The sequence below is a fragment of the Geotrypetes seraphini genome, chromosome 19 (genome assembly GCF_902459505.1).
Source record: "Geotrypetes seraphini chromosome 19, aGeoSer1.1, whole genome shotgun sequence".
In the NCBI taxonomy this organism is placed as follows: domain Eukaryota; kingdom Metazoa; phylum Chordata; class Amphibia; order Gymnophiona; family Dermophiidae; genus Geotrypetes; species Geotrypetes seraphini.
Window position 1 is genome coordinate 6,660,093 of NC_047102.1, and position 12,551 is coordinate 6,672,643.

At 43.1% G+C, this 12,551-nt stretch overlaps 1 protein-coding gene across 3 annotated transcripts in view; it reads left to right on the forward strand.

The window, feature by feature from the left end:
* Positions 1-12,551, forward strand: part of CAPRIN1 (cell cycle associated protein 1) — a 45,391-nt gene that overhangs the window by 25,242 nt on the left and 7,598 nt on the right. The window contains exons 9-15 of one of the 3 annotated variants that reach the window (XM_033928220.1): positions 3,376-3,465; positions 5,789-5,941; positions 6,039-6,147; positions 8,222-8,283; positions 9,247-9,357; positions 9,464-9,613; positions 11,388-11,436. In XM_033928220.1, coding sequence (XP_033784111.1) covers positions 3,376-3,465; positions 5,789-5,941; positions 6,039-6,147; positions 8,222-8,283; positions 9,247-9,357; positions 9,464-9,613; positions 11,388-11,436 — 724 coding nt within the window. Of the gene's footprint in view, positions 1-3,375; positions 3,466-5,788; positions 5,942-6,038; positions 6,148-8,221; positions 8,284-9,246; positions 9,358-9,463; positions 9,614-11,288; positions 11,437-12,551 lie in introns of all 3 variants that reach the window. The other 2 variants (XM_033928219.1, XR_004537578.1) reach the window with 2 other exon arrangements.

Genomic DNA, 12,551 nt, shown 5'->3' on the forward strand with positions numbered 1-12,551 from the left:
GGAAGGGGTGTCTCCGTGTCTACGCACCGGGAGTTTAGCCTCCCTGCTGTCGGTCGGGCATTCCCTTCCTCCCATCTGCGTCTGGTCCGGGCCCTTCGAGGCCTGCACTAGTTCTAGTACGGGAGTGGGTCTGACTCAGCCCGCCCCAGTCTCGGGTATCCGTCGGGGCGGACCTGGATCTTTGTCTCGGCCTCACAGGAGGCCCTTGTTTGTTTATGGCGGAGGGTAGGCCCTCTGTCATCGGTCCGCCTCCGGTCTTTTCTGCCTCTGCCTCGGCAGACTGCCTGTCGGCGCTTGTGTCGGCTGGTGTCTCAGCGGTCTTCGGCCTCGGCCGAGCTGATGCTGATCCTTTTGGAATCAGGGGTCTCCACGGTGGATGTCCCGAGGTTCGCCTGGTTTCATCTTCATGTTCCCCGCTGGACCCGAGCATCTTAGTGATGGCAGGATCGGGATCCCGCTTCCCAGCACATTGAGGTGCCTCCCTCCTTGACACGCTTGTTCGTTGGTGGGCCACCTCTTCGTATTCCCACATCAGAAGGTTCTGCCGATGGACTCCTCGGCATGGGCGACGGCCTTCGGACTCAGGGTCCTTGGCCGGGTGCGGACTGTCGCAGCCACATCAATCTGCTGGAGCTCCAGGCCATTTGCATTGTCGGGGTATTGGTTGCAAGATAGTGGGGTCCTGGTGCGTCCCGACATCTCGGTGGCGATGTATTCGGTGACCTAGCCAGGGTGTAGAGGTTCCCTGTCACTTTGCAGGGAAGCCCTTTGTCAATGGCAGTGGGCGTTACATCACTGCTTCTTTCTTGGGGCGGTGTATTTCCGAGGCGTGCAGCATTGTCTGCTGGACGCGTTGAGTCGCCCTTTTAAGCCGCATGAATGGTGGCTCCATTCTCAGACTCTGCGGCAGGTGGTTGTTCGATGGGGAACCCAACTGGTAGTGCTGTTCGCTTGACCCCTCACTCACTGGGCGATTTTGCTCGAGGATGTTCTACCGAGTTCGCATCGAGGTGGATGCTTCCTTCTCGATGGAATGGGCGGGTTCTATGCGTTCCCTCCCTTTACTCTAAATCTCGGGTCTTTGATACACCTCCTGTCGGTCTGCGCCACCAGGATCTTGATGGCTCCTCTGTGGCCTTCGCGGCCATGGTTCTCCCTGTTCCTCCAGCGTGTCAGGGAGACTTAGCTTCTACCGATGTTCCTGTCTCTGCTGTCTCAGTGGTACGGTTTCTGTTGCATTCCAATCTGCAGTCTCTACACTTATCAGCTTGGTTCCTCGCAACATGCCTCCCTCCTTCTATTTCTCTCAGTCGGTGGGGGTGTTCTCGAGCCCTCTCAAAGGATCTCCACTCGGCAATGCTTTTCCCAGATATGGGCCTGAATTGCTGAGTGGTGGGCTGAGCACCGCATGGATTCGTTCTCTGCCATCCTTGCCTTTGGTGCTGGATTATTTGTTGCCCTTGTCTCGGTCTGGTCTCTCATCTACATCTATTCGAGACCTCTGTGCATTTGCTGACTTTCATCGGCCGATGTATGGGACTCCATCCTTTCGACGGTTTCCCGCTTTATGAGGTATCTCTTCATGGTACATCCTCCGCTCAAAGCCCCTCCGGTGGTTGGGATCTTTGTGTGTTCCTGGCTCAATTGGTGGTATCTCCATTTGATGGAGCTCTTTTGAATTCCTTCACCTGGCAGGTGGTATTCCTGGTTGCTCTCATGTCTGCTCGCAGAATCAGTGAGCTGCTAGCTCTGATTGTGGACCCGTCTTTTCCTGTAATTCTTCATGACACGGTGGTCATGCGATCTTTCCATTGTTCTTTCGGTCTTTTTTCCGAAGCCCCACTCATCTCCTGGCGAGGTGGCGCTTCGCATTCTTGAATGTAAGAGGGCGTTGGTTTTTTGTCTTCAACGCACATCAGTCTCCTTGGACGGTTCCTCATTCTTTTTGTCCTTCGTCCTAATTGATCGGGACGCCCAGTTTCCAAGCGCCCCTTGTCCAACTGGTTGGCTGCTTATTTTTCCTTTTCATATGCTCGGGCTGGTCTCGCACTGTATGGTCGAGTCACAGGACATAGAGTCTGAGCGATGGCAGCTTCTGTAGCTTTCCTCAGGTCGACGCCTGTCGAGGAGTTTGGCAAGGCTGCCACTTGGTCTTCGGTTCATACTTTCACCTACTACTGCCTGGATACTCTGTCCAGGAGCGACGGCGGGTTTGGCCAGTCGGTTTTGTATAATCTGTTTTCTTGGATTGCCAACTTCCCTCCGTCCCCTTTTGGTTAGCTTGGAGGTCACCCACATGTGAGAATATGCTGCCTGCTTGTCCTGGGATAAAGCACAGTTACTTACCGTAACAGGTGTTATCCAGGGACAGCAGGCAGATATTCTCACAACCCGCCCGCCTCCCCGGGGTTGGCTTCTTTGCTAGCTATCTGAACTGAGGACCATGAGGAGGGTATGCGCCCTCTAGTGGATCAGGAAGGCACACACATGCGTGGTGCAGCACTAGCAAACTTGAAAGCTTCAATCAAGTTTGCTTGAAAAGCTGTCCGCGTCGGGGCTCCGTGGATGACGTCACCCACATGTGAGAATATCTGCCTGCTGTCCCTGGATAACACCTGTTACGGTAAGTAACTGTGCTTTCCCCACTGGTTAGAGGATGTAAATTTAAAAGATATCATCAACATCTCCTCTCATATCAGTCAGCATTATGGGATAAAGTTCTGAAACAATTACTCTTGCTTGCGAATTCATATGGGGAATTCAGGAAACGCCTAAAATCACATCTGTTCCTAAAGTATGTAGGCAGCTGCATTGCACAATCTTTCCCTACAACTGATCGTTAAACTTTAACTCTTTTTTTTTTTTATAAGTTTTTTTTTTTTTAATTCATTTTTCATATAACAGCAAGTGTATCATAAAAATTCAAACAATTGCATTAAGTATACACTTGATATTTCCATAACTTACTGTAAATACAACATATTATATAGTCCTTACTATAATTTTAGTTCTAGATGATATGATTAAGAATTTCAAGTGTTGTATTGAAAGTTTAATGGATATTTTATTGTACACTTGTTTAAGATTTAAAATAAATAAAGAATTTAAAACAAGGAAAAAAAACAACAACTTTAACTCTGTTAGTACTACTCAATCTGTAACATTTTTTTAAATCATTGTAAACCGCATAGAACTTCAGTCCTGCGGTATATAAACTGTTTATTATTAATATCTAGCCTTTGACTTATAGGTTGAAAAACTTTTTTTTTATTTTTTGCTCTTCCTGCAGAATTTATCAGGAAATTTCTGTGCACACCCATACCTTTTTATGTATTAAAATGTTAGCATTCATACAAGTTTGGTGTTTTTTTGTAGTTTGTAAACAGGCAATTCATGGCAGAAAACCAGTTCAGCAGCAGTAGTGAGAAGGAGCAAGTAGAGGAGTGGACAGTTGAAACCATTGAGGTATATACTATTTATTTTCCTTTTCTCTGAGGAGGTTCTCAATTTTTTGCTTTTAATGCTGGATGAAAGTTTTATGCTGAAAAATTGTTTTGGTTCATTGAATGGATTCTGCCTAAAAAGCCACAATTTTTTGTAACATGAATACACTAAACACATTTCTGACCCTGGGAAAGCACCAAATTGCTTCCAAATAAGCATCTAAAATTCAAAATAGTACATACCTAGAATCAGAAGTCCTAGCTATAATAGATTAGTTGGCCTAGATTAGAATGCCTGGGCTGAGAAGCTGACAGAATATGGTGGTGTAGGTGAGATTTTGGTGAATGCTGTAGTGTGTTTGTAAATGCAGGCTAATTTCTATAAAGTGTACAGTTCTAGAAGGAGGTGAAGATCTATCCATTTTATAGAAACGCCTTTCAGATTTCTTGTTCCTGATTTAATTTTTGATCTTTTTTGATAAAGCTGAGGTTCCTCTACAATTATGTTTGTATTAAATTGCTTGAAATAGTCTCTTAGCTCTAAATAAGATACTTCAAAAATTTTGTTGGGCTTGTGAGAAATCAAAAATATATATTCCCTTTTTATCTGAGGCTTGGGAATTGGGAGGCCTGGGTCTTCCTGATATCCGAAGCTACAATGTTGCCTGTTGTCTTTGCTATGTAAATGATTGATTGCACAGTAATCAACATTATAGCCCTTTTGATGGAACGTGCCTTTGTGGCTCCTTATCATTTTAATTCAATTCTACAGGTGCCCATAAGATTTTTACCAACTTATTTGTTGGGTGATTCAGCTATTAAGAGAGGCGTGGAGATTTCTGGTGTTTCGCTTAGGAGGTAATCTGCAAATGTCTGACTTACTGCCAGTTAGGGGAATCTAGCCTTTTTGTCAGTACAGGAGAACAAGGCTTTTCTGCACTGGGAAAAGGAAGGGATTTTTCTTTTAGAGCATCTTCTTGACCCTAATGGAGTTTTGATCACCTATCCAAAATTTTCTTGCAAAGTGACCCCTAACTGGGGAGATTGTTATGCCTTCTGTCATCTTAAACATTATTATCTCTCTTTGGATAAGGATGCTTATAGGTCTTCATCTGGGAGATAAAATGCGGCAGTTCTTGGATTCTGTATCCCCAGATAAAATTTCTATTTCAGGAACTCACAAAGCTTTAATCTATGGTCCTTTTTAAAGATTTTCATATATTGAGACAGCGTTGGGAGCACAATCTGGGAGTTCGGTATTCAGTTGAGATATTAGAGCAAGTATCAAGAGAATTCCCACAGTGCTCTTTTAAGGGAAAGTTCTTTTTGAGTATTTCACGGAGCATACATAACACCTTCCCAGATGCATAAGTTGGGTTATCTACAGCCACACCTTGGCTTGAAGTGTGATTTGGAGGAGGTCAATTTTTTTTTCTCACAGCTTTTAGCTATTCAAGCTTTTTGGAAAAGGGCTGGGGCATTTATCAGGCGGGTATTAAGACAAAGATTAGTTGGCTCTCCAGAGACCTTTTTGTTGGGCTTACTAGGCTCTGATGGGATCCAGGGAAAGGGGCTTAAACTCTGGTCAGCGAGCTGTGTATATTAAGGCATAAGGCCATATTGAAAGAATGGACAACAGCTAGCTCTCCCTCTTATTGGGGGTGGAGAATGAGTATTCATGAGTTGATGGGATAGGAGGCTAGGGATGCCAGGATCACCTATAAAAAGAAATTTTTGTGTGTTTCTGGGACCCCTATTTGCAGTCCGTATCTCACAGAGCATGAAGCCAGATACTGAATGTGTTAGTTGCAAGTACTTTAATCTTGGTTACTTTTCTTCCAGCCATACACATAAGGTGATTCCATATTGGGTGGGGGCATAGAAGGGGGAGGGGATTTGGGTTTCCCAAGGATAGATCCTTGACTTTGGTTTTCTTTGGCCAGAGGTGTGGATACCGTTAGCGTCCAGATATTCCATCTCTTCTTTTAATTGAGTTGGTTGTGGCTATATTTGCAGAGGTTTTAAGTTCTTCCTCAATACTCAACTGTATAGTGGATTGGTTATGCGGGACAATAGGGGTGGTGGGGATATGGGGTTTTATAAATTTGATATTTTCAAAAAATGATATTGAATTTTTTGGACTATCTGTGTTACCTTTTTTTCCATATGGACAAGAATAATAATTTGTGTATTTTATTGCACTGATAAGGCCACCTATCGTACCATAGTACGTTCTTATTTTGCCTTGTTTCTTTGTGGTTGTATTATTGTGCAGTTATAAATAAAAATTATTGAACTATAAATTGCTTAAATAGGGCTGTGACTAGATGCATTTTTTTGCTCAGGTTGTAAATTCTCTTCAACAACCGCAAACTGCATCTGTTGCAGTCACAGAGCCCCACACATTAAGTACTGTGGCCCAGCCAGATCCTCTGGTGAGGAGGCAGCGGGTACAAGACCTTATGGCACAAATGCAGGGCCCATATAACTTCATGCAGGTGGGTGATTGCTGTTTTTTGAACTGCAGACCAAGTATGAATAGTTAGCAGTAGCTATTCAAATGTATCACCTCTGTAACTTTTCAATTCTATATAGGATTCCATGTTGGAGTTTGAGAGTCAGAACATTGACCCTGCAATTGTGTCAGCACAGCCTATGAACCCAGCTCAAAATATAGACCTACCACAGATGGTTTGCGCTCAAGGTTTGCAGTTCAAATTCATATGCTACACTGGAAATAATTAGAATATAATAAAGGTTGGGGCTCTCTGAAAATAATATTGCTGAGGAAAGGGTTCTGAGGACAATACTGAGAAGGGCAGGTATGGCTGAGTTAGATATGAGGAAACAATCCAGATCAGGGTAGAAAAATTTAAGTTTTTTAGCATCCCTCCAGACCAGGGGTTTACTCTCCTCTTCCAGCAGGTGGAGACTAAGAACACACTGAATTCTAACAGTACAAGTGGGCTGCGCTGTACCTCATAGAATCAGTCTGTTCTCGGTCTCCAGCAGGTGGAGTGGTAAGCCTGTGCTGACCTGTTCTGTTTTTCTAGGCCTTTCCTTAGAAACCTTCGGAGAGGATAGGCAGGGACTTTTTCCTGGCCTTTTTATTGTCTGGACTGAGCTTGGGGCCCACAGGGGTCCCATTAAACATCAGGGGGTGTCGTACCAGGACAGCTCACCTCCCCAATTTTTATTTAGAGGTGCCTCCTTGCCAGGACTACAGCTTGGAGAGACAGTGAGGTCTGCTCCTTTAAGCATTAAAGTTTAATTAAAACAAAACAAAACAAAAAACCCCAGGTAGAGCCATTTAATTTTTTTTCTAGTGCTGTTCTGAAGGGAAGTTTCATTAATTAATTTTTCTTCCTTCTAACTAACTGGCGGTTTATTTGAGCCTGCCTCGTGGTTCACAATGAGCACTTCTTGGCCTAAGAAGTACTCAGTGTGCTCCTGCCAAGGTCTCAACGTGGCTGTTGTGTGCTCTTTTTGCTCATGACTGCGTAAAGGGGAACCCTCAGTGGGGTCGGCACGAGTGATTCCCCTGTTTCCACAAAGGGGAATAGCAATAAAAGTATCAAACTGTGTTGTAGATATTTTTTGTGTGTGACTGTCAAATGGCATTCCTCTATTCTAAGCTTGATCTCCTACATTTGGTATTCTATAAACTTAAAGGTAGCTTGCCTGTAGTTTATTTCTACTGTTTGTACTATCTGCTGAATGCATGTACTCTAGATTGTATTAGTACATAATATAAGGTCTGTGAAGGAGGCGCTGTCATGTCTGTATAGCACTGCATATGCCTGGTAGTGCTTTAGAAATTAATGATAGGGCAGTAGTATATTTGGTTTGTTTCAAATATTTCCACAAAGTGAGCATGATTTATAGCTTAGCTAATTGCCATCTTGAATGGTACAGCAGCAGCGGCTTTCTCGTTCCTACCTCAGAAGAGCTCAGCTTTCTTTGAGGTAAGGAGGGGGTGCCCTGAGAATGAGCAGTGGGGACATTGGGAACTCAGGGGGTGGGATGTTAGGGTGAGACATGGAGCCAACAAAGGGCAGTACCGGTGAACCCATTTCTTGATATACTTTCCTACCAGTGTATAGAAAAAATGCATCTAGTAATATTTCTAGCATAAATATGTATGTTTTATTTTGGGGAAAGGATGGGGGGAAGAAGACCTGTGTTTCTTGGAGATGTCAATACACACATGGGCTGTAGGAGGAGAAAGAATAAGGGGGTTTCAATAAGCGGTATATCAAATACAATAAATTTGAACTTGAACTATGGTGAAGGTAAGATGGGCAGAGTGTCACAGGAGGAGAAAGATATGTATGGAAGAATTTGAGCTAGGGTGGTGAGTGGTGAAAAAAGAAGCGACACAGGATGGAGGTGTAGCAAGTGAGTTTGAAATGTGAAGGTGAAAAAGATGTAAGTGTTGTGGAGTGGAATGTGCAAAGTAATTGGAAAGAGTGGGAGAGAAGATAGAAGGGTAAGAGGAAGCAATAGAACCAGGAAAGGGAGGAACATTTAGCAAGGAAGTACTTCCTGGTTCCCTGCCTCCTCTTACTCCACCAGTGCTTGTCACCCTCATGTGTTTTCCAAGCCTTGACTATATTAGTAACCTTAATAATGCTACAAATAGAATCAGTGTAACATGTGAAACTTTTGTATCAGGTTAAATATGATCAAAATGAAGTGTAATTTGGAAATGAACAGCCTTGTTTGAAGCTGCATGCGATTTTAATCTCAAATAGTTTATAAATATATTTTTCCTGCAGTGCATCCTGAATCTAGGCTAGCCCAGCCTAACCAAGTCCCAGTACAAGCAGAATCAACGCAGGTAGGTTGTTTTGTGTCTGATAGTAGTTTACATTGAGATAATTTCTTATAGTGCCTTGTAAAACTCCACAACCATGTACATTTTTAACTTGTTTAAAAAATACAGTTCAAATGCTTTGCTTTACTGCTCTGTATTCATACTCTATTCTTTCAATGTGAAAAAAACAACCAACTGTAGAATTATTCAAAAAGAAACCATAAAGTTGCTTGTTTGCATAAATGTTCACATCCCTTGACCTCAGTAGTTGGTAGATTCTCCCATTTTGTAGCACTAGTCATGAATCATTTAGTTTAAGTCTAATGAATTAGTGCAGCTTTTACCCCCAGATATGTTTTTGAAAATGGCTGTTTAATAGGGCAATATTCAAAGGATTTTAATCAGGTTGGCTAACAATTTGCCCTCCCCTTGTGGGGCAGAAGTCCACACTAGGCCTGTGAAAACTTTAGGATAATGATTCTAAGAACAAAGCAAATCTGAAAAAGCATCCTAGTTTTTTTTAGGATTCTCTCTTGAGTTTGAATTGTATTTGGAATTAATGTAATTTCAGAGCAGCTACTTTTTTACCAGTATGTGATAAAATTGGACCTATCATAGGTCTCTGTTTATTGAAAGACAAAATTTGCAGCAGTTTTTTCTTGATCTAGTGAACTGCATTCTGCCTGTAGAGATGTCTGAGATTTGATTATGTAGTGACCTTTCCTAATTTCAGGATTACAAAGTGATAATTTAAGTAGCACTCTTAATCTGCAGAGTGGGCATCTAAAATCAGTTTCCAAGAACCTAACATAGTACAAGTCTGTAGTTCGTGGATATTGACAACTCTTCCTGAAAAATAATGTTTTTTGGCAGATAGATAATTTATCAGTAATCACAGATTTCCATTGTAGGAAGAAATTTTAATTTTTTCCTGTAGGTGCATTGCATACCATACCATTTTGCATCCCTTTCCTTAACCTTGGCTAGGTTGCTTTGATATCTTCTACGAGTGAGGGTTATACCACATCCCAATCCATGTATCAGCCTTCTCATACAACAGAGCAGCGAACTCAGAAAGAATCAATTGACCAGATTCAGGTATGGTTTCAAAATATTCTGTTTACAAATTTATGATTTATAAAACTCACAAGAAAAATGAAACAGAATTACATGTACAACTGAACAATATTTTTGTATATTGTAGTCTTCAATGTCTTTAAGCACAGACCAGACCCCAGCATCTTCTGCACTTCCTGCTGTGTCCCAGTCTCAAGTATTCCAGTCTGGGGCAAGCAAACCTCTGCATAGCAGTGGGATCAATGTCAATGCTGCGCCGTTCCAATCCATGCAGACTGTAAGTATCAAGTGCAGCATCTTGGGAATTTTGGCTTTCTGATAGGGGGAAGTAATTCGATAAGTAGCTTGCTTAGTTTCAGGCAGCAGGAATATAAATAAATGCCAGAATTTGTCATTTATGCGCATATGTGAGCACAAACATGTACAGGATAAATAAGCGGTTCGCCAAAACCAGGGGGTCGATAACTTGTGGCTTTTCTTGCATGTGGCTGTAGCTTTCCAGGCCCCCGACCCTTTAATCTACCTCCAACCCCATGATTCCCCCCCGGGCCTATCAAGGTACCTGGTGGTCCAGTGGGGGTCTTTGTGGCAGGAGCGCGGCCTTCTAAATTAGCTGCTGCAACCTTTCACAGCTGCTCATGGCATTTCCTGTAGTACTGCAAGCTGCTGCGAGATGTTGCGACAGCCATTTTAGGAGGCAGGAGCGAGAAGGCCGTGCTCCTGCCACAGACTCATTCTGGACCACTAGGTACCTCGGTGGGGGGGGGGGGGATTAAAGGGTCATGGCTTGGAGAGAACATTGGCTATAGGCTTGTGGGGTGGACGTCAGGGAAAGGAGGGAGGGAGAGATGAAAACTGCAGAGACCTGCAAGGGATTGAATGGGAGAGAAGCTACACCTTGTAGCTTTTTGTAAATCTTGGATCAAACATTTTGTTCAAATTGGCTCTTTACTTTAAAAAGGTTGCCAACCCCTGGCCTAAGTGGTGTGTTGTATGTACTAGACGCATGTACTTTTGGGGCGAATGTTCATGTGGGCATGGTGCACATAAGATTGTACCTTGAACATAGTTGCTTGCCCAACCACTTAACACTATATTGTCATCTTTTGCTTATGCTTGACCTGAAAAAGGTTCTGCCATGAAAGCTTCTCAAAAATGGATTAAGTTAGTCCAGCAAAAAAGATCACCTTATTTTCCTTTTGTTTTATTTCAATTTATTGCCTATAAAGAAAAGTAGATGCCACGTTTACATAATAGAATAGGCTTCAAATAGGTACCTTCTAGTATCTAAATCTAGGCATCCCCTTATAGAGTTAACTGTTCACGTATGTATTCTGATTTCTGATATAAGCTTATAGGTTTCGAGAGCTTAACTGTTTCTTTGCACATTGTTCACTTGGAACCAGGGTTGTGATCCATCCGTACTAATTACCTAGTGATATTTTTTTAACCCTATTTTATATTGTCACTTCACTTAACTCAGTTACTGCAGACAGTCCTTAGCTGAGAGCCATGCACCAGCGATTCTTCTATAGTAGAACCTGCAATTGTGGGTTTAAGTCTGGCTAATAGATGGCATTGTTGCTGCAAGTGATCCCCCAGCTTGATGTTTGAGGGTCATTCTACAGTCAGGGTTTCAGCATTTCCACTGTATGTATGCATGAGGTATACTTGTGTACAGTGGCCATTGCATGCAAAATTAAACCTCAAATCTATTGTGAAAATTAGAGATCTGATGGGGTTGCGGAATGTATTGGAACTGCTGCCTAACAGTATCCTTCGATCTTTCTGGCCCAGGGACAGGTTACCTGGAATGGGAATCCCTATTGGCTGGCTTACGTAGCTTTTATAATTGCATTTTTATTCTTGGGATAGTATTGAGAACCTATAATAAGGAATTGATGAGCTCCATTACTATAACAAGTAGATATGGCCTTTCTCGTATTCCCTAGGTATTTAATATGAATGCACCTGTTCCTCCTGTGAATGAGCAAGAAACACTGAAACAAACCCAGTATCAGGCCAGTTACAACCAGACTTTCTCTAATCAGCCTCTTCAGGTGGAACAGTCAGAATTGCAGCAAGAACAACTCCAAGCAGGTAGTTGAATTTTATTTAAAACTTAACTTGTTTTGAGTTAATAAAATGAGAGCATTCCAACATAAATTCTAAGGTATAGAAGACCTTTGGGGGGCGGCAGTTGGATCCAAAGACATTTAACCACCTTTTCCAGTGCAATAGGTGAGACATTCTAGACAATAAGGTTATTTCCCACTACTCGCATGGGTTGCAGAAGAGAACTGTAAGTTTTTTTCACTCCGCCACATGCAATCTTAGCTCCTCCCATCAGTCTTTCTCTTCTGCACGTGGCGTATGGCTTCTTTGTGGTTCGAAGCTAGATCGTTTCCTGAGGAGTTTTGCAGGGCGACCACGTGGTTGTCTCGTCACACATTTGCCAGTGTCAGAACTCAGCTTTTCGTGATCTCTGTCTTGAAGGCCGGCACAGCAAGCCCACCCTGACTAGTTGAGGGACTGCTTTTGTATGTCCCTATGGTCTAGAATGTCACACCTATTGCACTGGAAAAAGAGATTATGTACTTACCCTGGTAAGCTCTTTTCTAGTAGATAGGTGAGACATTCTAGACACCCGCCCTGTCCTTGCTGTGCCTGCTGGCAGAGTTCAGATCAGATGTCTGTCTCCCTATGTGTTTCCTTTCTGTTTTGTGGAGACCTGTCAGCCCTGTGGGCTAGGAAGAGTTTTCTGAATATGTTCTCCATGTTATGGGAGTAGTTCCTGAGCTTTGAAGCCTATGTTGACAGTTAATAGTAATGTTTTATATGTTTTGAGCAGAACACTTGTTTAGCCTGTCGTGATAGGTGCCTCTTCTTCACAGATGGTAGTGCCTCTCTATACTTGGGTATGGACTGATGGGAGGGAGCTAAGATTGCCTGTGATGTACCTTAGAGGTGGAGTGAAAAACTTACAATTCTCTTCTGCAACCCATGTGTGAGTACAGTGCTCCCTTGCGAATTCGCAGTCCCGGTCATTCGCGGTATTTTCCGACCGCGAAGGGGAGACAGGAGAGGGCAGCCGAAGCGCTGGCGAGGTGAAGGAAATCACTCACGGTATGCTCCAACCGCCTCTTCCTGTACTAAAGTTGGGCCTCACCAATCAGGAGCTGCATGTCAAAGCAGCTCCTAATTGGTGAGGCCCG